At 41.0% G+C, this 24,992-nt stretch overlaps 1 protein-coding gene and 1 pseudogene across 1 annotated transcript in view; both read left to right on the forward strand.

The window, feature by feature from the left end:
• Window positions 1–3,824, forward strand: part of LOC131204152 (guanylate-binding protein 2-like) — a 32,686-nt pseudogene extending 28,862 nt beyond the window's left edge.
• The window catches only part of LOC131204161 (guanylate-binding protein 1-like), a 59,076-nt gene that overhangs the window by 28,831 nt on the left and 5,253 nt on the right, over window positions 1–24,992 (forward strand). Inside the window, exons 2-10 of the mRNA XM_058195062.1 lie at window positions 12,135–12,311; window positions 12,968–13,095; window positions 14,059–14,168; window positions 15,668–15,864; window positions 16,412–16,654; window positions 17,547–17,827; window positions 18,997–19,209; window positions 20,388–20,498; window positions 23,741–23,753. Of these exons, the coding sequence (XP_058051045.1) occupies window positions 12,140–12,311; window positions 12,968–13,095; window positions 14,059–14,168; window positions 15,668–15,864; window positions 16,412–16,654; window positions 17,547–17,827; window positions 18,997–19,209; window positions 20,388–20,498; window positions 23,741–23,753 (1,468 nt within the window). The 5' untranslated portion in view covers window positions 12,135–12,139. The remainder of the gene's footprint in view (window positions 1–12,134; window positions 12,312–12,967; window positions 13,096–14,058; window positions 14,169–15,667; window positions 15,865–16,411; window positions 16,655–17,546; window positions 17,828–18,996; window positions 19,210–20,387; window positions 20,499–23,740; window positions 23,754–24,992) is intronic.

Below are 24,992 nucleotides of genomic sequence, written 5' to 3' on the forward strand. Positions count from 1 at the left end.
TGTTCCCAGGGGGTGTGCAGGTAGCCGAGTGCTGCCTGTCACACCCCTGGCCACGCCCACCATGGCCACGCCCACCCACCCAGTCATTAGGGCAGAGAACCGGTTGTTAAATTATTTGAATCGCGTATCCCAAAAAACGGATTGCAAAATGCTGAACAGGAGAGCCCACAGGACCTCATGAAGGAGCTGATCCAAGCATATCACACCTATGTTTTAAAAATTATTTTTTTGAAAAAAGGATTCGAGGGGAAATAATTCTCTTTCCTGAAATGTTCATGTAATTTTTTTAAAAAAAAATTTAATTTTTATTTTGTCACAACAGTATATATAAGCATAAGCATGAAATAACTATACAATATATGAGCATATATATAAGTATGAATATGTACTAACTATATTAATTGGATATAACGAAAGGAAACAATAGGACAGGAACGGTAGGCACGCTTGTGCTCTTATGCACGCCCCTTACAGACCTCTCAGGAATGGGGTGAGGTCGATAGTAGACAGTTTTTGGTTGAAGCTTTGGGGATTTTGGGAAGAGACCACAGATTTAATTTAATTCTTTTTGTGTCTCTTTGAGCAATATTCTTGTAATTCCCCTAGAGCAGCTTATAGCGTTCTCTTGTCCGAGTTTCAAACACCTTCGCTATGGTGAGGTTTAGAAATGTGTACAGGTAGGCAACTTTTTCCTCCGCAAGAGGGGGTTACAATGGAAGTAACCAGGTCAGATCGGGGTCAAAATTCTTCAGCCGTAGGTCTTTACGGGGAGGGCGGGGAAGACAATCCAACCGCAATAAATAGTATTCCCGTCAACCTCCCCATCGGAGGCCGCTTGGCCCGTTTCTATTCCCGATGGGAGTCCTCCACCACTGATGCTTGGGTTCGGGATACGGTACACAGAGGCCTTTCTCTAGAGTTTCTCCAGCCCCCTACGGTTTCTTACGGTGCCCACGCTCTCCTAGGGTGCAACAAGAAGCTGATGGATGAGGCTGTTCTCCATCTCCTTCAGATCAGGACGGTTGAATTGGGTTGAGTCACCGTTCAAAGTTATAACAGCACGGAAAAAGTGACATAATTGTTTTTTAAATTTATGACTTTTGCAGCATCCCCATGGTCACGTGATCAAAATTCAGGCGCTTGGCAACCGATTCATACTTATGACAGTTTCCGTGTCCAGGGGGCCGGGGGGGGAGGGTCTCGTGATTCCCTCTTGCAACCTTCTGACAAGCAAAGTCAACGGGGAAGCCAGATTCACTTGAGAACCGTGTCACTAACTTAACAACTGCAGTGACTCACTTAACACATATGGCAAGAACAGTCGTAAAATGGGGCAAAATTTACTTATCGAATGTCTCTCTTAGTAGCAGAAATGTTGGGCTCAATTGGGGTCGTAAGTCGAGGACGACCTGCATCGTACTTTATGACTGAATGGCTTAGTGATGGAAATTCTGACCCCAGTTGCCATCATTAAGCCAGGATTGCCTGTCTGCCAAATTTACTTATTTATTGCATTATTTACATACCACCTTCCGCATCACCTGCACCTGTGTGTTTATTTTCTGTTTTGTTTTCATGGTTTAGATGAAAAGATGAAGGCCAAAGCCAAAGAGTTAGACAAGGAGGTTCAGAAGCGGGATAAAGAAATGTTGAAACAGAAGTTGGAGGACCACAGACTGAGTCGGGACATGAACCTTCAGAAGCTAAAGGAGAAGATGGTGAAGAAAGCGACAGATGCTGGAAGAGTATGAGAAGATGATCGAAAGCAAACTCAGGGTAACGCTATAATCTCAGCAAGGCCTTGCTGTGGTTGTGGTTGTTAACAAATCTACAGACTTCCAAAACTGAAAAGCAGTTCAGATTTAGGACAAGCAAACCATAAGTATTTCTTCCACGAAATGAAGGCGAATGTATGTGTCCCAGGATAATGCTGCAGGATCCAATCTTGTCTTCCAAGACAAAAGATTTTTTGTCTTCCAAGCTTTCAGACTTGTGCTGGAGCCCATCTTCAGAGAACTTCTCTCTAGCTAGAACTTCTCCAGTTCTAGAGACAAGATGGACTCCAGCAAGAGTCCGAAAGGGAGAAGTTCTAGCTAGAGAGAAGTTCACCATTTGCAACCTTCACTGCTGGCTTCCAACAAGTAAAGTCAATGGGGAAAGGGAAGCCCGCAGAACTTCTCTAGTTCTAGCTAGAGAGAAGTTCCCTGAAGATGGGCTCCAGAATGAGTCTGAAAGCTCGGTAGATAAAACCTCTGGTCCCGGTGACCGACCCAGATTGGATCCTCAGGTATCTCTTTCTTATTTTGTCACAGTAATAAAGAAGAAAGCACAAGACTATACTGTACTGTATTGTACTGATTTATGATGTCAGCTTTGGCTGCAATCTGTTAGCAATGACAGAAGAAGAATTAAAAAGAGGATTTCCCCCTCCCCTCTTAAAGTGCAAAGCATCTTCTATGATTTGGGGAATGAAGGTTTCTGACACAGACAGCCTAAAATTCCCATTTCCTATGCCACTTTATGTGCTAACTGGTCCAGAAGCCACATGAATTGATCATTGCAGGACACAGAGAGTAACTGAGCTGAACTGCAGGGATCCAACGGGGTGTAGTTTATATGAGATTATTTCCTACTTTTCCTCTTTACACAATTAGTGTTGGACAGGAATTGGGCAAATAGATCTTGAACCGTCTTTCTTTATTGTGTACATTCTTGAACATGGTCTGCAACATTAATTACGTTATTTTGCTTTCGGTTTAATAATGTTGATGTTTGCTCTATCTGCAGGAACAAAAAGCTTTATTGGAAGAGGGTTTCGAAAAGGAAGCCAGTCAACTGAACGAGAAGATCGAGGAGCTGAGAAAGAAAAAAGAAGAAATGGAAAAACCGAGTTGGATTTCTTCAGCTTTGGACAACCTGAGAACTGCGATCCGTGAAAAATTAGCAATAATTCATGATGAGGTTGTGGAACCGGTTGTAGACAAGTTCAAAAATCTCATCAAGAATATAACCTCAAAAGCCTGATCAAGTGCTTTTCCATCCTAAAAAATGACCAGGCTGCATTCTTACTAGAGTTACTTTAGATATGTTCTGTAAATTTAAATTCATAGCGTGCAAAATCATTTGCAGACTTTAGGGAAATTACTTTAAGAAATTTGTGATTTAGCATTTCAAGGCTTTGTAGGCGTTTGGGTGTCACAAATTGAGTTCAAATTTTATATTAAGCTCCTGCTGTTTTAATCTTGATATATTAAGACATGTTTGGGAGGGTTTCATATATATGACATCTAGGCCAATCACTTAAAATCCCATTGCATAACTCTCTTTGCTTTCCTTTACAATATACCGGTAGTTCAGTGCATCTCAACCTTGGTAACTTTAAGATATGTGGATTTCAACTGCCAGAATTGCACTGATACAAATTTTTACGTATTTTTTTTAGTAACAAGTGTTGTTGTCTTGCCTGATGAGCCCACTGGCACTGCAGAAATTTCATAAACCAGAACTCCAAAAACCTTCTTCAGGTTCGAAGTTCTTCTTCTTTTTTTTTACTTTTGCTTTTAAGCCATGCCTTTTCACCTTGTTCTTAATTCTGTTTTTAACTTGTGCGTATCCCATTGGATAACTACGTTTAGTGTTTTGGCATTGCAACCAAACCGCATGAAGGAAGTTCTTGCTTTACGGAGTGATAGAGAAAAACATAACACAGAAGTGAGACCACTGGTAGAAACAAATGGCAGAGGCAGTTCTAATTCTTAGCAATGCAGTTCCTACAGAAGCAAAACAGCAAGTCAAACCAATTCTACTGACTCTACTATTACGTCCCACTAATTCTATCTGTTCTATTATTATTATTATTATTATAGTCCTTCGGGAGAAGGGCGGTATACAAATTAAATAATAATAATAATAATAATAATAATAATAATAATAATAATAATAATAATAATAATTATTATTATTATTATTATTATTATTATTATTATTATTATTATTATTATTATTATTATTATTATTATTATTATTATTATATATCCCTTCAGTACAATTAGTCCAATGGCATATATGAAGTTCAAGGAAACAGTCCACCCGGCAAACAGATCAGGATGCAAGCACAAACACACATGGCACAAAACGGAGCACATTGCCCAGCAAAGCTCAAGTTCTCAGGGTGGGATTATTCTTAGTAAGTGTGTAAGGTTCACTTATTAATATGTCTAAGCTCATAACTGCCAATCAAGACACTTAAAGAGAGGCTTGAGTAAAATAGCATTTAATCCTGATCAGGTTCAAATGGATAGTTCCAAACACATACATACATGCAAGGAAGGAGCTACAAATTCATGAGAGAAAGCAATGTCCTCTTATACCCAAAAGGTCATAAATCCTCAACTCTGGCATCTGCGTATTCTGGAATCTGGTTTGTATATTCCCATAGTAAAGGTCAGTGAATGTAATCTAACATCTTTCTGTAGTGTTATCTTTTCCTCCTTTGTCTTCTAAATTAGCCATTTGGTCCCCTGGAGGATGACATACACGTTCTCAGCCAGAGTGGGGTGGGGAGAGATCATATGATGGGCTCTGATCAAATGATGGGATGTATCCTGACAATTGCCAGACACTGGTCTCAATAACAATTCAGGAATTTACTCAATGTGACCTCAACACTCCAGGACGCAGCATGTCTGTCTTACAGCTTCAAAGGCACAATACATATATCAGTGTGGCATGTTTGTCCTATGTCAGTGCCACAGGAAACATAGAATTTTTATTTTTATTTTTATTGGCCAAGTGTGATTGGACACACAAGAAATTTGTCTTGGTGCATATGCTCTCAGTGTACATAAAAGAAAAGATACGTTCATCAGTACAACATTTACAACACAATTGATGGTCAATATATCAATATAAATCATAAGGATTGCCAGCAACAAGTTATAGTCATACAGTCATAAGTGGAAAGAGATTGGTGATGGGAACGATGAGAAGATCAATAGTAGTGCAGATTTAGTAAATAGTTTGACAGTGTTGATGGAATTATTTGCTTAGCAGAGTGATGGCCTTCGGGAAAAAACTGTTCTTGTGTCTAGTTGTTCTGGTGTGCAGTGCTCTATAGCGTCGTTTTGAGGGTAGGAGTTGAAACAGTTTATGTCCAGGATGCGAGGGATCTGCAAATATTTTCACGGCCCTCTTCTTGATTCGTGCAGTATACAGGTCCTCAGTGGAAGGCAGGTTGGTAGCAATTATTTTTTCTGCAGTTCTAATTACCCTCTGAAGTCTGTGTTTTTCTTGTTGGGTTGCAGAACCGAACCAGACAGTTATAGAGGTGCAAATGACAGACTCAATAATTCCTCTGTAGAACTGGATCAGCATATATTTACATCATGCAGGTATATCTCTTCCCTTACATTCCTAATTCTAGTATTTCAGTATATATGTTCCCTTCAGTAAGAAATCCCAGTGCAGCCCCTCACAAAGGGCGAGGTTGCCTCTTCGCTAGTAGTCTGGCCTCTTCTCTGCCTTGCATGTCCTTGGATCAGGGTGTGTGTGGACTTCGCCTCCTCTTCATCTCTTAACAGCTGGCAGCTGCTCCTGCTCCTCGCCTGGAATCTCCTGGGCAACTTGCTGCAGCTGCGGCTTGCCTCGTTTGGTCTCAGCCTGTCACTCATTCGATCAATCAATCCGGCTGAGGATGCTCTGTCAGATGAGCACCCTCCGAGCCCCAATCTGGGCCATCGTGCAGCTCCATGATTTCTTCTGCGTTTCCAGAAAGGGGTTCCGGGGCAGATCCACGACAATATGAGGAACAAGCAGGGTTCACTTGAAATCCATGCATAGTATTGCTGCTGTTATCAAAAGTTGGTGGGCTGAAATCCATGAATGAAATATGCAACATTTTGTCCCCCTAAAAGAGAGTGAAAATTTGAGTGCGTCTTATACACAGAGTGTAGCCCCGTCCAGCCTCTTAAAGGAAGGTCCACTGCAACTACATCACAAAAAAGGCTTTAAGAGTTGTAAACTTAATCTTGCATAGCTTCTTCTCCAGAAACACTACACTACTAACCAGAGCATATAAAACATTTGTTAGACCAATTCTTGAATACAGCTCACCTGTCTGGAACCCACACCTTATTTCGCACATTAATACAATTGAGCGTGTCCAGAAATATTTTACAAGAAGAGTTCTCCACTCCTCTGATTACAACAAAATACCTTATGCCACCAGACTTGAAATCCTGGGTTTAGGAAATTTAGAACTCTGCTGCCTTCGACATGACCTGAGCTTAACTCATAGAATCATCTGTTACAACGTACTTCCTGTTGAAGACTACTTCAGCTTCATTCACAACAATACACGAGCACACAATAGATTTAAGCTTAATGTGAACCGCTCCAATCTTGATTGCAGAAAATATGACTTCAGTAACAGAGTTGTTAATACTTGAAATACACTACCAGACTCTGTGGTTTCTTCCCAAAATCCCCAAAGCTTTAACCAAAAACTATCTACTATTGATCTCACCCCATTCCTAAGAGGTCTGTAAGGGGGCGTGCACAAGAGCACCAGCGTGCCTACCGTTCCTGTCCTAATGTTCCCTTTGATTATATCCAATTTCATATAATTATTACATACTTATGCTTAAATATATGCTTATATATCGTATAGTTATTTCATGCCTATGTCTATATATACTGTTGTGACAAATAAATAAAATAAATAAAAAATAAAGGTTTCAGAGACTGAAAAAGTGGAGATTTCAGGGGCTGGAAAAAAAAGAATGGTGCAGAGTTCACAACCAACAAACCTGTTGCTAAAGTTTGCCTTATTTTCAGGGAGGTCTTATTATTTTGGGGCACGTGAAGCAAGACAGGGTTCCTCTTGCCATCTTACTTGATTTCCAGCTCTGTCTCCCTAACCCTAACCAGAGGAAATGGCTGTGCATGTGTTTAAATATTTTCGGGGAGGGCTTATTTTTAGGGGGTCTTATTTTAGCACATGCACTCAAAAGCCCGATTGGTCTTATTATCAGGGGATGTCTTATTTTTGGGGAAGCATTGTAGATAAGGATAAAAATATGTGCCTATCAAACTGCCTTGGTATATACAATATAACCGCATAAGTTGGTTTCCTTAGTTTTTTACATTCTCCATTACGAACAGGGTAGAAGGAAAATGCCCACTTCAAATGATTCAGTTATTTGTCAAAACAAGCCATCCTTTTTTCATGCTTCTGTGTGGATTTTTTTTTTTTAAAGATGTCCCTGCTTTGATAGTCGTATAACTTTTCAGGAGTCTTTTTTTTCTTTTTCCAAAAGAAATGAGAAAGTAAAAGTGAGCTGAAAGAGCAAAATAAGATAATTAGGACAAAGTCCCAGATATTTGCAATAAACTCACAAATCAGCTTAGGTTGTGTTGCTGTGAGAAGTGGAATTATTCCTGTAAAGAACATAGCCAAAGTAACGCCATATTGTACCCCTATAACCTTGAATAACCTGTACTATGATTAGCAATGTAAATCATTTATGAGTGGCAGTTTATGTAATATCTGTTCGGTGGAAATATACTGGACAAATATTTTTGTATCCTTTAATCAGGACACACTGATTTACACAAAAGCATTGTTCTTGTAAATGACATAAGGGAAAGTATGGAATTCGGGGGACTTTCCAGAGGAAGAAGACACAGCTGAATAAGCAAAAATGTTATGTAATATGTGAAAAATAATGATGGGTGGGGGCGGTGTTATTGCCCCATTGATTGTTCAAAAATGTATTTAAACCAGGGATCTCCAACCTTGGCAACTTTAAGACTTGTGGACTTCAACTCCCAGAGTTCCTCAGCCAGCTTTGCTCTCAAAAGAGAGAACTCTGGGAGTTGAAGTCCACAAGTCTTAAAGTTGCCAAGGTTGGAGACCCCTGATTTAAACCATATTCTCCCTTGCGGAGAACTCTTTTGCAAAAACTTTTTGATATATATCTTTTTGAAATAAACCTGCTTTACACTTGTTCATGGTTGCCGTTACCTTTTTATGGGATTTACCGTTATTGTATTTCTCACAGTTGCCAAGAATCATTTAGAATATAGATAAGAAACAACATTCTCCGGTAATAATCAAGCTGCAGCTTCCCACAAGAGATTTATATTTATAAATTTATAAATAATAAATAAATAAAATAGATTTATATTTTTTGACAATAACTCTGAATCAAGTTGTTCCTTTTAGCAGAGCTGGGAAGCCTCCAGATTAGAGGGTCACCAACATGTAGAGGTTCATTTCTTGGAGGCTGGGGGTGGGATATTATATTTATAATGAACAAATATATGATTGACATTGAGGGAGTGGAGTTTGAGCTTTTTTTATGACTTGATTGTCCTGCCAAGAAATTGGTCACTTTCCCGGAATCTAAGTGACTAACCAGCTTCACTTTTAGTTTTGGCCACTGCTCTTTATATGGCATGTTTACACTGGGTTTGGAATTTTTCTTTTTTTTATAAAAAGTTTTCATTTTTTTCCTTTAAGACAAAACACATAAACATAGAAACATTTTCAATCCAATTACTGTGTGTCGGTGGTGTGGTTACATATCTCTTGTGCACCTTCAACTTAATATCCTTAATTTATCTAAAGTTACAGGGGGCCCCCAAGGCTGTGTGCTCTCCCCACTTCTCTTCTCTCTGTATACCAATGACTGCATCTCCAATGATCCATCTGTTAAGCTACTGAAGTTCGCAGATGACACAACAGTGATTGGTCTCATTCGAGACAATGACGAATCCGCATATAGACGAGAGGTCAAACGACTAGCCTTGTGGTGCAACCAAAACAATCTGGAACTGAACACACTCAAAACCGTAGAAATGGTGGTAGATTTTAGGAGAAACCCTTCCATACTTCCACCTCTCACAATACTTGACAACACAGTATCAACAGTAGAAACCTTCAAATTTCTAGGTTCTATTATATCGCAAGATCTCAAATGGACAGCTAACATCAAAAACATCATTAAAAAAGAACAACAAAGAATGTTCTTTCTGCGCCAACTCAGTAAGCTCCAACTGCCCAAGGAGCTGCTGATCCAATTCTACAGAGGAATTATTGAGTCTGTCATTTGCACATCTATAACTGTCTGGTTCGGTTCTGCAAGCCAACAAGAAAAACACAGACTTCAGAGGATAATTAGAACTGCAGAAAAAATAATTGCTACCAACCTGCCTTCCATTGAGGACCTGTATACTGCACGAATCAAGAAGAGGGCCGTGAAAATATTTGCAGATCCCTCGCATCCTGGACATAAACTGTTTCAACTCCTACCCTCAAAACGACGCTACAGAGCACTGCACACCAGAACAACTAGACACAAGAACAGTTTTTTCCCGAAGGCCATCACTTTGCTAAACAAATAATTCCATCAACACTGTCAAACTATTTACTAAATCTGCACTACTATTGATCTTCTCATCGTTCCCATCACCAATCTCTTTCCACTTATGACTGTATGACTATAACTTGTTGCTGGCAATCCTTATGATTTATATTGATATATTGACCATCAATTGTGTTGTAAATGTTGTACCTTGATGAACGTATCTTTTCTTTTATGTACACTGAGAGCATATGCACCAAGACAAATTCCTTGTGTGCCCAATCACACTTGGCCAATAAAATTCTATTCTAGTATCTAGTCTTTTAATTAACCAATGGTTATAGCCTTTATTTCTCTCATTCTATATGCATATCCACTACTATATATTTTATCTGGTAACATCATTCATTCTATCATTCTAAACCATTCAATTTAATGTTTCAATTAATAATATTCTTTCTTTAATCTTTACTAATACAACTTTCCTTCTAGCCATTGATAAAATATATCCCATATCTTATAATATTGCTTTTCTTCCTGTTCTCTTATTTCAAATGTCAATTTACACATTTCTGCACATTCCATTATTTTCCTAATAAAATCATTTTGCAAAGGTATTTTCTTGCTTTTCCAGTTTTTAGCAAAACACAATCCTAGCTGCTGTTATAATGTTCACCATCAAATATCTCACTTCTCTACTATATATTTCTGGTATGATCCCAAGTAGAAAAACTTCTGGCTTAAAATCTATATGTTTTTTAATCATTTTTAATCATTTTTTCCAACCATGTGTTTATTCTAGTCCAGTATCTTTTAGCTTCCACGCATGTCCACCACATGTGGTAGTATGATCCAGGTGACTGATGACAGTTCCAACATTTTTCAGATTTATCCTTGAAAGGATTTGGCACTTTTGCCACCTATCAATTCCTCAAGGATCAGAGATAGGCAGATATAGATGTTTGTGGAAAGTATTGTCCCAGCTGGTCTGAGTAAAACTGCCATTTGCAATTGACTGATGGGGAATTTGTCAATGCTGATGGTGTTCAAGCGGTGCTCCAGTTGTTTTGGGTTTGCAGGGGTGAAATGCAGCCAGCTCTATCTGGCTCACAAGAGTTGGTAGGGCCGGCTGCTGTAGTTTGGAGAGCCAGTAGCACTGCCGGTGGGAGGCTCCACCCCCCCCAAACGGAACATCATCACGTCCTGGTTTTGACCCTCTGCACATGTGCAGATGACAGTGCAGGTGTGTGTGATGTTGTACCTTGATGAATGTATCTTTTCTTTTATATACACTGAGAGCATATGCACCAAGACAAATTCCTTGTGTGTCCAATCACACTTGGCCAATAAAATTCTATTCTATTCTATTCTATTCTATTCTATTCTATTCTATTCTATTCTATTCTATTCTATTCTATTCTATTCTATGTGGGCGCACACTCGCTGCCTGTGGGCGTGCACAACATGCACACATTAGCCAGTTTTAGGACAATTAAGTACATTTTTACCCTAGGTTTGCACCCCAGGCGCCTATTACTATGGGTTCCATATTTGCTTGCCAAGAATCATTTAGAATATAGATAAGAAACAACATTCTCCGGTAATAATCAAGCTGCAGCTCCCCACAAGAGATTTATATTTTTTTGCCAATAACTCTGAATCAAGTTGTTGCTTTTAGCAGAGCTGGGACGCCTCCAGATTAAGGGGTCACCAACATGTAGAGGTTCATTTCTTGGGGGCTGGGTGGGGGATATTATATTTATAATGAATAAATATATGATTGACATTGAGGCCGTGGAGTTTGCTCTTTGTTTTATGCCTTGAGCTGCCTGCCAAGAAATTGGTTGCTTTCCTGGAATCTGACTAACCAGCCTCACTTTCAATTTCGGCTACTGCCAGTTTATAAAAGCCCTGACACGAGTGTGGGAAGAAAAGGATCACAGAGGGCTGCAAAGAGAGTTGACGAGCGATCCATTGATTTCTTTCTTCCCTCAACTCTTCAACTTCCCCTCTGGGCTTTGGTTCTTCGCCTCAGCAGCAGGAGCTTTCTGGACATGGGATCTTTGGAAGTGGCTGGATGGGTCCCCTTTGCTGGCTCTGGCCAAGCAGTTACAGGGGATCTGGGAAGTACAGACCAATGGTGGTGTTTAGCCGGTTCTATCTGGTTCGGGAGAACCGGTAATGGCGGCTGTGAGTGGCTCTGCCCACCCACTCGAATGTAATAACGTCCACATTTTTGACGCTCTGTGCATGCACAGAAGGCCCTGTGCACGCAAGGAGGTGGCCTGTGTGCTCACATTTGCAAACCGGTAGCGAAGGTTAGATGAATACCACCCCTGGTACAAATGCCCTCTGGAAACTGGGATGGGAGGGAGTGAAAGGCTGGCCAGAGAGTCCGTTGGGGGCCATATAAGACTCGAGTGGGCAGGAATCAGAGGCAGTGCGGGGCTCCAGAGAAGTTGCGGGGATGGTGATCTAAGTCTCAGCTCAGGGACTTGGAGATCCATCACTCCCTTTGGACCGGATCTGCTACCAGGGTCTGGCTTGGCCCTGAAGACCCACTGCCTTTCAGCTGAGTGGCTTCTGGAAATCTGGGCGGGAAGGGATCTGTTGGGGGATGACAAAGCCCATGTGTTCACTGACCTGGGATGGGCGATGTCACCGTGAGGTCGTGAACTTGGGGGAAGGAAGGGTCTTTTATAGTTCTCCTTTGGGAAGAAAGTTCCTGTAGCTGCCACATCCTGTCTGCAGCGACATCTTTTTCCACAGCGCTGATGGAGGCTCCCGTGTGCCTGATTGAGAACAGGAGAAATCGGCTCCATGCTTCTCCAGAGGCCCTCCAGATGCTCTCGGAAATCCAGACTCCGGTGGTGGTGGTGTCCATTGTGGGACTGTATCGCACGGGGAAGTCCTACCTGATGAACAAGCTGGCTGGCAAAAACTCAGGTGAGAAGGACTGAGATGATCCACAAGGTGAAAAGCTTTGCTGGCTGCGGAACTCTGGGAGTTGAAGTCCACAAGTTTTAAAATTAAAATTAAAATCTTAAAATAAAAACCTTTTTATTTCGCCGTGCGGGCCTGGCCTAACATAATTTTAATGTGGGGGTTTTATTAGGGTTTTATTATAGTTTTAACTCATTTTGGCCAAATTAGAATCAGATTTTTAAAAATGTTTTAATTTTTGTCTATGTTGTTTTATTCTGGCTGTAAACCGCCCTGAGTCCTTCGGGAGAAGGGCGGTATAAAAATCAAATAAATAAATAAAAATTGCTAAGCTTGGAGACCCCTGTTTTAAAGCATTTTTAACTTCCAGTTCAGAGAACCAGTAGTAAAACAATAAAAACACATTACTTAAAAAACACAACCGGGCGGGTGGGCGGAGCCTCGTGTCGCCATCGCTACCGGTTCTCCGAACCACCCGCCATGATCACGACCAGATTCCCGGATCTGGTCCGAACCACCCCTGGTGTGCTCGGAGGCCAGTAAGTAGTGGTGGGGAGGGGCGGGGCAAGGGGTGGGGTGAGCCACCAATTTAACAAACGGTTCAGCCGAACCGCCTAGAACCGGCAGAATCCCACCACTGCATTTTTTTCCATTTGTAGGTTTCCCTTTGGGTTCCACAGTGGAAGCTAAAACAAAAGGAATTTGGATGTGGTGCATTCCCCATCCGGACAGGCCTAACCAAACCCTTGTCCTGCTGGATACTGAGGGGTTAGGTGATGTGGAAAAGGTGAGTTTGTATTTCTGTATTTCTTTGTATAAAATACCACACCGATGGGATATCTGTTTACAGGTAGTCAGTGGTGGGATTCAAATAATTTAACAACTGGTTCTCTGCCCTAATGACCAGCTGGGTAGGCGTGGCTTGGTGGTCATGTGACCGTGTGGGCGTGGCCAACTCAACGTCACTCACGTTGATGAGCGCTTCGCCTTAGCTCTTACAATGTAATAAGGATTAGCCAGAGAGGCAGTTTCTGTAAGCAGGGCAATAAAGATTAGGCTAGAAACACCACACAGAGAGGGCCTTCTCAGGGTGCCGTTCGCCAAGCAATGTCGGCTGGTGGCCCCCAGGGGCAGGGACTTCTCTGTTGGAGCTCCTATGCTCTGGAACGAACTTCCCCCTGGCTTGCGCCAATTGCCTGACCTTCAGACCTTTCGCCGTGAGCTGAAGACGTATTTATTTACTAGCGCGGGGCTGGCTTAAATTTTAAATTTTTTAGATGAATTTTAAGGGTTTTTAGGTTTTAAATGTTTTAAATCTCGGCCAATTATATAATAAGTTTTTTAATTTTAATTTTTGTTTTAATTGTACATTGTTATTGTTTTTTATCTTGGCTGTAAACTGCCCTGAGTCCTTCGGGAGAAGGGCGGTATAAAAATCTAATAAATAAATAAATAAAAATAAAAAATTTTCATAGTTGTAGAGTCCCAGAGTCTTTTGACAAGGCAAATAAATGTGAGAAACCAGACTTGCTTGTATGCACCCCTCCCCAACTGTGATTTGAAACTCCCACAATACACGGCCTCAAATTTTCCTAAACTACAACTCCCAGCACCCTGCAACTGTAGTTAAAGTATTCTTGGCTGGTGAATGAATGGTATTTTATTCTTGTAAGAAGTTACCTTCTGATACACATAGATATCCTCAGCAGAAGTCAGAAACAGATGATAACTTATTTTTGTCCTCCTTTAGGGTAGTGATGAAAATGATACCTGGATCTTCGCTTTGGCCGTGTTGCTGAGCAGCACCCTGGTCTACAACACTGTGGGGATCATTGATCAGTCTGCCCTGGACAAGCTTCAGTATCCTTCTCAAGAATAGCTCTGTTGTTCTGTGCAATGAGATTTGGAGTGAGGCAGCTTTCAGGAACATCCTTGTCTACATAATTTCCCAACTCATCCACTGCCTTTCCCCAGCATACTAACCTTGATTAGATTGAACGTTGACTGGCTTACATTTTGGGGTATTGTGCAGACACAGAAATGGATTGAGGCAATGGATAGGTGAAGTCTGTTATTAGAACCACATTGCTCTTCAACAGGGATAATTTTGGTTTTTTTTTTTATGGAAGGGGATAAGGAACTATAAGAAACGAGGTAAAAGTTTAAGAAAAATAAATATAGAAAAAAGAGAAAAAGAAGAGAGAAAAAAGAAGAAAGTTTCATTTTAAATAATCCAATATATTCAAATTGATTTCTCTCTCATCAATCAATCCTACCCTAAAATTAATCTGGCATTTTTTGATTTTTTCAGAAATCTTTCAGAAGCGCCGAGATGTATTTATTTATTTATTTATTTAATTTATTTATTTTGTCAAACACAACAATATATATAAGTATAAGCATGAAATAACCATACAAATTGGATACAATCAAAGGGAGCATTAGGATAGGAATGGTAGGCACGCTGGTGCTCTTATGCACGCCCCTTACAGACCTCTTAGGAATGGGGGGAGGTCAACAGTAGATAGTCTTTGGTTAAAGTTTTGTGGATTTTGGGAAGAGACCACAGAGTCAGGTAGTGCATTCCAGGCATTAACAACTCGGTTACTGAAGTCATATTTTCTACAATCAAGATTAGAGCGGTTCACTTTAAGTTTAAATCTATTGTGTGCTCGTGTATTGTTGTGGTTGAAGCTGAAGTAGTCTTCGACTACTTACTCTCTGGCACTTACTCTCTGGCACTTACTCTCCTTCACAGTACAGAAAAGGGAGAAATCTATCGCTAACTTTAGCCATATGTTAATTATATTATATCTATATACTGTTATCTATATTTTAATAAATAATGATTGAAGAGAAACTAGTCTTTTAGTGTTGTGCTGCATCACCTGTAGAATGAATACACAACAGTCAACATTAAGAAAAGAATTGTGGCAAATAAATATCATTTCAAATAAGTAGCTTTTAGGAACCAGCTAAGACATATGCTTCTCCTTACTTGACCATATCTGACTTTGTGGTAAGAGACAGAACTGGGCTTTTCACAGTTTCATGTTTGTTTGTTTTATGTCAGCCCTATCGGGTAGATCAGAGTAAGGATCAGACACCATGTAGACCTAAAACTACTTTTATTAGAACAGCTATAGTTACATGATCACGACAGTCTAAATGCCCTTCCTTTCCACCGTCTTTTATCTTCTCAAGAATTGAGGTGGGAGCTATCTGAGGCATTTTTGCAGTCTCCTTTATTGGCCTGCTCTAAGTTTCATTTATTTGATGGTTTTTCTCTCCATCCTTCAAGACCATCCTGTTTATTCACTGTAGAAGTGCATGGTTTGATTCCTAAACTGGGCCAACAGTTTTGTGACGGAGCTGTCTGAACATATCAAGGCAAAGGCTTCCTCCATTCCTGGAGATACAGACGACTCTTCTGAATTTGTCGACTTCTTCCCAAGCTTTGTCTGGGCGGTGCGAGATTTCGCACTGCAGCTGGAACGGGATGGGCAACCCATTACAGAGGATGAATATCTCGAACATGCTCTGAAATTAAAAAAAGGTACTGATCACAAATTCAGTGTGAAGATCTATGTGGTCATTTGGGTAAGGAATATGAGCCTTTGGGCCTACATTTTCCTTCTTTAGAGAGGACCAGAATAGACCTCAAGAAGAAAAAGACTCACCAAAACCTTTTGGGTCTAGAATGAAGCACCAGACTAGAAACCAAGAAATCGTAGATCGCATTAATGCCATTAATGGCAGAGAATCTGCCATTTTACCCGACTACAGGGCATTGTAAAATGAGATTGCCTTTCCACTAATCCCTCTGGGTAGATCACAGTGCAGTGTGTTTATTTAATCAGTGATTTTGAATCATCTCTATTTATTATTCAAAATCACTGATTTGAAAACAAGAAAAACTCACATTATAGATTTGTGGCCTCTAAAAGAGAGGGAGGGTGGACAAAGGAAGAGAAGATGCCTGCACTTCATAAGGATCACAATTAAATAGTGCTAATTAATAGGGATGGGATCTTTCCCCAGTGAAGTGCCCACTGGCAGATGCAATTCAGATTGACCTACAATATAGACATGTTGCTTTCTAGGTAGCGATAAGAATGAGCAGAGAATCAATCTACCACGGAAATGCATCCAACAGTTCTTCCCCACCCGGAAGTGCTTCACCTTTTATTGTCCTACTACACCTGAGGACTTACGCAATGTGGAACAGATGGCGGATGATCAGCTGCACAAAGGTTTTGTGGAACAAGCAAAGAAATTCTGTCATCATATCTATGAAAAATCTGAAGAAAAGACTCTACCAGGCGGGCATGTTGTCACTGGGAACTGTGAGTCCTTCTAGCTCCATTATTATGATGCTTGGTTCTATACTGAGCCAGATGTTTACACTGGATTTGGCATTTTTGTCCATCTCTCAAGTCCTTAAGGACCTGGGATAGGCAGATGTGCATGTTTGGTGACGTTAAAGGTACCGTCTTGGGTTGTAAGCTGGTCCGGGTAAAACTGACATTTGCAGTTGACCGATGGGGATTTTGTCAATGCTGATGGTGTTCAAGTAGTGCTCCAGTTGTTTTGGGTTTGCACTCGATGGACCTATTACTATTGGTTCCATCTTTGCTTACTTTTGCCATAGTTGTTCTATCTCTGTTTACAAATCTTGGTATTTTGTTATCTTCTCCAGTTCTTTCTTTTCTATTTTGCTATGTCCAGGTACTCCCACATCTACTATCCAAACTTTTTTGTCTTTCTTATCAACAATTGTTAAGTCTGGAAGATTTGCATGTAGTATGCTTCATTCTGTTGGATGAAGTATCCCCCAGAAAGCCATGCAGCCTGGAATAATATGGCAGTGACCATCCATCCCAACTGGCAAGCATGTCCCAAAGATGCTTTTTCAACTGAACTTCCTTGGTTTTTCCTTGAAGATGTTTTGTTTCTCATCCAAGAAGCTTCTTCAGTTCAGTTCAGTTCAATGAACAAGAAAAACTTCTTGGATGTGAAGCAAAACATCTTCAAGGAAAAAACCAAGAAAATCTACTTGCCTTTTGAAAAAGCACCTTAGGGACAACCATGACCTGGATGACTGAGAAGCTCCGTAGATGATTGGCAAGCATGTTGTGGTGAAATGCCTTAAATTCTTGAGTCTGCTCCACAATGAGCAGAGATACTGAATATGTCTGGCTGATTGTCCAACAATCTGTATTATTTTTCTCTATGCAGTGTTGGCAAAGTTGGTCGAGACCTATGTGGATACTATCTCCAGTGGGAACGTTCCCTGCCTGGAGAACGCAGTCTTGGCCTTGGCTGACACTGAGAACAGGGCAGCCGTGCAGGAAGCTGTTGCTCACTATGAGCAACTGATGGAGCAAAGCTTGGAGCTACCCACTGAGACTCTCCAGGAACTTCTGGACGTACACAAAAAATGTGAGGAGCAAGCCCTTGAGAAGTTCACGGCTCGTGTCTTTAAGGATGATACACGTCAGTTTCAGCAGGAATTCATGGTAGGTAATCATAAGATACCAACCTTCATAGACAATATTCATTGGTCCTTGTACCTTAACCTCCAGTATTTTCTGTATTTATAAGAATACAGAAAATATGAAATTGTCAGAAGTGGCAAAACTGTTTTAATTAAACAGAAAAACAGTTCTCGTTTTGTTTCTACGTGGAAAATGCTTCTGGACATTTTTTGCTCAAAATTGAAAAATTAATGAAACTTTGCTTCTAAATTTTGATGATGAATGAAGTTGTTATACAAATGGCTTGAAATTTCTTGAAATGTGAAACAAAAAGAGAGAGATATTTTTAATTGTACTGCAGTGAGTAAAGTTGGAAGCCACTGTACTTTTCCTCTTCCTTCTTCAACTTTTTAAACATTTGTTTATTTCCGCATTTCCATCTTACAATAAAGTTTAATAAAATATTTTAGAAAAGAATATGTTCTTAGTCAACACATTGGGGGATATATAGCATTTTGTTTGGGTTGCCCTGAAGGAACAAAACACAATAACAGACTTGAAAGGGACCTCAGAGGTCTTCTATTCCAACCCCCTGCACAAGTAAGAGACCTTATACAATTCCAGACAAGTGGCTATGGGCAGGAAACTCCAGGAGGATTGAGAGGATTTCAAGGAATGTCATCATCAGCCTCTTTTGACAAATACATTCCTGTTCTAAGAATTAAGAATCCTTAAATGTGGTTTTAAGACATGTGGACTTCAGCTCCCAGAATTCCACAACTACCAATGCTGGATGGGGAATTCTGGGAGTTGAAGTCCACACCTCTTAAAGCCCGGTTGCAATGAAGCAACACTGCTCTGGTTAAATTGAAGGAAGAGCATCTGCCATTTCAAATTGTGATAAAGCGCGGGTGAAATCCAGCAGGTTCTGACAGGTTCTGGAGAACTGGTAGCGGAAATTTTGAGTAGTTTGGAGAACCGGCAAATACCACCTGTGGCTGGCCCAAGAGTGGGGTGGGAATGGAGATTTTGCAGTATCCTTTCCCTGCCATGCCCACCAAGCCATGCCCAGAGAACCGGTAGTGTAAAAAATTGGATTTCGCCACTGTGATAAAGGTCTGTTTAATCATTGGAGACCAACCACATGTATACAATGTAGAAACATGGATTTCTTTGTCATCTCTTGCTTTGTTATGTTTTATTCCTAACAGAAAACTGTGGAGAGCAAAAAGGAAGAGTACTGCAGCAAAAATGAGTTGAAATCTTCTGAAATCTGTTCAGCTTTATTAAGCTCACTATCTGAGGGCTTGGAGTGGAACATCAGGAACGGAAGCTACGCCCGAGCTGGTGGCCACCAGGAATTTCTTAATGACCTCCAAAAAGTGGAGAAAGAATTCTTGGAGAAACCTGAGAAAGGAGTAATGGTACAAAATGATGAGGGTTGCTGAACGAATAATCGCGAAGGCTTTTGTAATTCTGTTAGGCCAGGATCTGTAACGTTTGAGAGAGCTGTTGGGAAAATGAGGCAGCTAACATATAAGTGGGCGTGGTGGCTCAGTGGTTAAAGACACTGACCTTGTCAGCTGGAAAGTTGTCTGCCTGGGTTTGAGACCCAAGCGCCACGCAATGGGTGAGCTCCTGTCCTTGCCCAAGCTCCTGCCCACCTAGCAGTTTGAAAGCATGCAAATGCAAGTAGATAAATAGGTACCATTGATTTTGCTTATTAGAAGCCATCTGGGAAGGTCACAGGACTCCAGGATGCTGCAGCTGTCATAAATACGTATCATGGAGTGAAAAATAAACCTTAGAACATTGCCTAAATGTTAACAAATTATATAAATGTCAAGTTGGCTAAAATTGAATCATTTTAATTTTCCAAATTTCCTCCAGATAAAAATTGTGGAGAACCCATTCCCACATTTCCCTACAAGATACAGTATTGTTTCCGATCTTAATAACAGTCATGTGAATGGAAGAAATGGCGTTCCAACCCAGTTTTGGTGATTTGGGTGAAATTCCCATCACTGGCACCAAGACTGAGCTCTGGCATTCAAAAATGTTATTTTGAAGAGCTCCTGGGAGCCCAGTCTCATCCATTTGGCATCAGATGCCATTTTGTCACTCAGAATAACAGAGTTAGTTGCTTCTCCAGGCAGGCAAATTCCCCCCATTCATCATGAGATGTCACTTTGTCACCCATTTGACAGCCGTGTTGTCATCCTCCAGAGAGATCATTCAGTGTCTTTTTGTTTTAATTATTTGCATTTATATCCCGCCCTTCTCCGAAGACTCAGGGCGGCTTACACTATGTTAAGCAATAGTCTTCAACCATTTGTATATGATCTACAAAGTCATCTTTTATTGCCCCCAACAATCTGGGTCCTCATTTTACCTACCTTATAACGGATGGAAGGCTGAGTCAACCTTGGGCCTGGTGGGACTTGAACCTGCAGTAATTGCAAGCAGCTGCTGTTAATAACAGACTGTCTTAGCAGTCTGAGCCACCAGAGGCCCCAGAGGTCTTGCTTTGGCAAAGCTTCCTTCGTATCACTGGCAACTCTATATCGCTCCAGATTATTCTCTTTTTTTTCCCTTCAACCAGGCAGGGAAGATCCTGAAAGAATTCTTCCAGAGCAAAGAAAACATCAGCAAAACCATCCTTCAAAGTGACATGAGCCTTCAAGAGAAGGAGAAGGAAATAGCAGGTAAAGGTGTCAACAAGCTGTCAGATGAAGCTGGGATGTTGGTTCTGCTTTGAAGGTGGGAAAAGACCTGTTTATCCTTAAACCCATCGCTCATTGGGAAAACACTTGGCTATGAAAGAGGGAGGGTTTTCCTTTTCCTGCAGTATTATCCAATATTTATAACTGCATTCATTTATAGCCCAATAAATGGATTGCAAAATGCTGAGAACCCAGAATCTCATAAAGGAGCTGATCCAAACATATCACACTCATGTTTTGAAGATTTTTTTAGACAGTCTAACAACCATGTCAGAAAAGGTCATAAAATCAGGCATGGCTCACTTAACAACCATCTCACTTAGTAAGAAAAATTATGGTTCCAATTGTGTTCGTAAGTCAAGGACTATCTGAACTGCAATAAACAGATTGCAAAACACTGAGCAGCAGTGCCTGGGAGCTTATGAAGGACAGCATCATGAAGTTCCTGATCCAATCATATCTCACCCATGTTTTAAAATTATTTTTTAGAAAAGAGGATTCATGGAGAAATAATTATCTTTTCTAAAATATTCATGTATTTTTTTTCTTTTTTACAATAAACTTATTGCCATTATTAGTTACCATAATTAAGCAAGGACTGCCTTTATGCCTAATCTACTTATTTATTGCATTATTTGCATGTCACCTTGCACATCACCTACAATTGTTTGCTTTTTCCCCCCAAAGCCAAAGAAGTTGGAGGACCAGAAGCAGGCGTTGGAGGACCAGAACAGAAGTTGGAGGACCAGAAGCAGACGATGGAGGACCAGAAGCAGACGTTGGAGGACCAGAAGCAGAAGTTGGAGGACCAGAAGCAGACGTTGGAGGACCAGAAGCAGACGTTGGAGGACCAGAAGCAGAAGTTGGAGGACCAGAAGCAGACGTTGGAGGACCAGAACCAGAGGTTGGAGGACCAGAAGCAGAAGTTGGAGGTCCAGAAGCAGACTTTGGAGGACCAGAAGCAGACGTTGGAGGACCAGAAGCAGAAGTTGGAGGACCAGAATCAGAGGTTGGAGGACCAGAAACAGAAGTTGGAGGACCAGAAGCAGATGTTAGAGGACCAGAAGCAGAAGCTGGAGGACCAGAACCAGAGGTTGGAGGACGAGAAGCAGAAGTTGGATGTCCAGAAGCAGACTTTGGAGGACCAGAAGCAGACATTGGAGGACCAGAAGCAGAAGTTGGAGGAGCAGAAGCAGATGTTGGAGGACCAGAAGCAGATGTTGGAGGACCAGAAGCAGACGTTGGAGGACCAGAAACGGAGTCATGAGATGAACCTTCAGAAGCTAAAGGAGAAGATGGAGGAAGAAAAGAAACAGATAAAAAAAGAATTCAAGAAAACCATCAAAAAGGAATGCAGGGTAACACTACAATCTCAGCAACGGTTTGCTGTAGTTAGGTTATAGCCAGTGGTGGGATTCAAATAGTTTAATAACCGGTTCTGTGGGCGTGGCTAGGTGGGTGTGGCTAGGTGGACATGTGACTGGGTGGGCATGGTCAACTTGACATTACTCACGGCAAGGTGGGCGGCACCTTGCTATGAGTGACGTCATTGGCCACACTCATTCAGTCACATGACCACCTAGCCATGCCCACAAAACCGGTTGTTAAATTATTTGAATATGTTCCCGGCCAGGGGGGGAGAGAGCAATCTCCCAGCTAGCACGGCCCCACTGGTAGTACACTTGCCCCACTGGTCAGGAGGCTGCTCACCTGCCTGGTCAGTGTCAGAAGAGAGGGAGGCAGAAAAGTTCAACCAAGTCTTCTCCTTCTTCTCGGCCTCAAGCAAACAGGCACACGCACCTCGTGGCGCTGGGATCTTCTGCGAGGAGACGGTGCGTGCCCTGCGTGTTTCAGGCTGAGAAGGAGACCACTTGCCTGATCTTTTCCTGCCTCCTCTTAAGTAGCAAGGATAGGCTGGGGCAGCTGCCTTCCGAGCAGCTTCGACCAGCCTGAAAAACAAGGCAGTGACGGTGGCGAATAAATAATCAATCTGAGATAGCAAAGCATATGCAAACCAAGAACTATTAAAATCCAATTGAAAACAACAAGGACAAATGGAGTGATAGATAAACCTTAGAACATTGACTAAATTCCATCACGTTATATAAATGTCAAGTTGGCTAAAATTGAATCATTTTAATTTTCCAAATTTCCCCCAGATAAAAATTGTGGAGAACCCCTTCGCACATTTCCCTACAAGATACAGTATTGTTTCCGATCTTGATAACAGTCGTGTGAATGGAAGAAATGGTGTTCCAAGCCATTTAGAATAGAATAGAATAGAATAGAATAGAATAGAATAGAATAGAATAGAATAGAATAGAATAGAACAGAACAGAACAGAACTGAACTGAACAGAATAGAATAGAATAGAATAGAATAGAATAGAATAGAATAGAATTTATTGGCCAAATGTGATTGGACACACAAGGAATTTGTTTTGGTGCATATGCTCCATAAAAAGAACATAAAAAGAAAAAGAAAAAATATCTTCATCAAGGTACAACATTTACAACACAAATGATGGTCATAAGTTACAATTTAACCCTTAATGATAGCAAATAAAAGTTACAGTCATACAGTCATAAGTGGAAAGAGATTGGTGATGGGAACGATGAGAAGATTAATAGTAGTGCAGATTCAGTAAATAGTCTGACAGTGTTGAGGGAATTATTTGTTTAGCAGAGTGATGGCCTTCGGGAAAAAACTGTCCTTGTGTCTAGTTGTTCTGGTGTGCAGTGCTCTATAGCGTCGTTTTGGGGGTAGGAGTTGAAACAGTTTATGTCCAGGATGTGAGGGACATTTTGTGATTTTGAATCAAATTTGGTGATTTTGGGTGAAATTCCCATCACTGCACACCTCTCTGGCACTAAGACTGAGCTCTGGCATTCAAAAATGTTATTTTGAAGAGCTCCAGGGAGCCCAATCTCATCCATTTGATATCAGATGCCATTTTGTCACTCAGAATAACAGAGTTAGTTGCTTCTTCAGGCAGGCAAATTTCCCTCATTCATCATGAGATGTCACTTTGTCACCCATTTGACAGCCATATTGTCATCTTCCAGAGAGATCATTCAGTGTCTTGCTTCGTATCGCTGGCAACTCTATACTGCTCCAGGTTATTCTCTTCTTTTTCCCTTCAATCAGGTAGAGAACACCCTGAAAGAATTCCTCCAGAGCAAGGAAACCTTCAGCAAAATCATAGCAGGTAAAGGTGTGAACAAGCTGTCAGATGAAGCTGAGATGTTGGTTCTGCTTTGAAGGTGGGAAAAGAGTTGTTTATCCTTAAACCCATCGCTCATTGGGAAAACACTTGGCTATGAAAGAGGGAGGGTTTTCCTTTTCCTGCAGTATTATCCAATATTTATAACTGCATTCGTTTATAGCCCAATAAGCAGATTGCAAATGCTGCGCAGCAGTGCCTGGGACCTTATGAAGGATAGCATCATGAAGGTCCTGATCCAATCATATCTCACCCATGTTTTAAGATTTTTTGGGAAAAAAGAGGATTCTTGGAGAAATAATTATCTTTTCTAAAATATTCATGTATTTTTTTTCTTTTTTACAATAACTTTGTAATTTCCCCACAGCAGCCTACAACCACCAGACTTGAAATCTTGGGTTTAGAAAACTTAGAACTCCGCCGCCTTCGACAGGACCTGTGTTTAACTCATAGAATCAGCTATTGCAATGTCCTTCCTGTCGAAGACTACTTCAGCTTCAATCACAACAATACAAGAGCAAACAATAGATTTAAACTTAATGTGAACCGCTCTAATCTCGATTACAGAAAATAGACTTCAGTAACAGAGTTGTTAATGCTTGGAATGCACTACCTGACTCTGTGGTCTCTTCTCAAAATCCCCAAAGCTTTAACCAAAAACTGTCTACTATTGACCTCACCCCATTCCTAAGAGGTCCGTAAGGGGCTTGCATAAGAGCACAAGCGTGCCTACCGTTCCTGTCCTATTGTTTTCTTTCATTATATCCAATCAATATAGTTATTGCATGCTTATGCTTATAGATATATATATGCTTATATATTATATAGTTACTTTCATGCTTATGCTTATATATACTGTTGTGACAAAATAAATAAATAAATAAATAAAATAAAAAAATAAATAAAACCCTGTCTTGTCCAAATTCCAAACGCTCTCACTGTAGTCAGGTGGGAAATGTGTACTCCAGACAGCGCTGAACAATTAGAACCTATGACTGCTTCCTGCAATTATGGTGTTCAACGTTTCCTGTCATGAGGTGATCACCATTTGCGACCGTCACTGCTGGCTTCCAACAAGTAAAGTCAATGGGGAAGCCAGCAGGAAGTGTGATGATTCTATGGACACTTCCGCAGACACTTCTCCAGATGCTAGTTCGGAGGAGGGCCGACAGCTGAGGGCTGAGTCAGGAATGGAGGGACTGAGCACAGGGAAGCAACCAGACAAACAGCCACTGAGCTAGAGACAGGAGAGACACAGCTG

This window comes from Ahaetulla prasina, chromosome 10, assembly GCF_028640845.1.
Source record: "Ahaetulla prasina isolate Xishuangbanna chromosome 10, ASM2864084v1, whole genome shotgun sequence".
Lineage (NCBI taxonomy): Eukaryota > Metazoa > Chordata > Lepidosauria > Squamata > Colubridae > Ahaetulla > Ahaetulla prasina.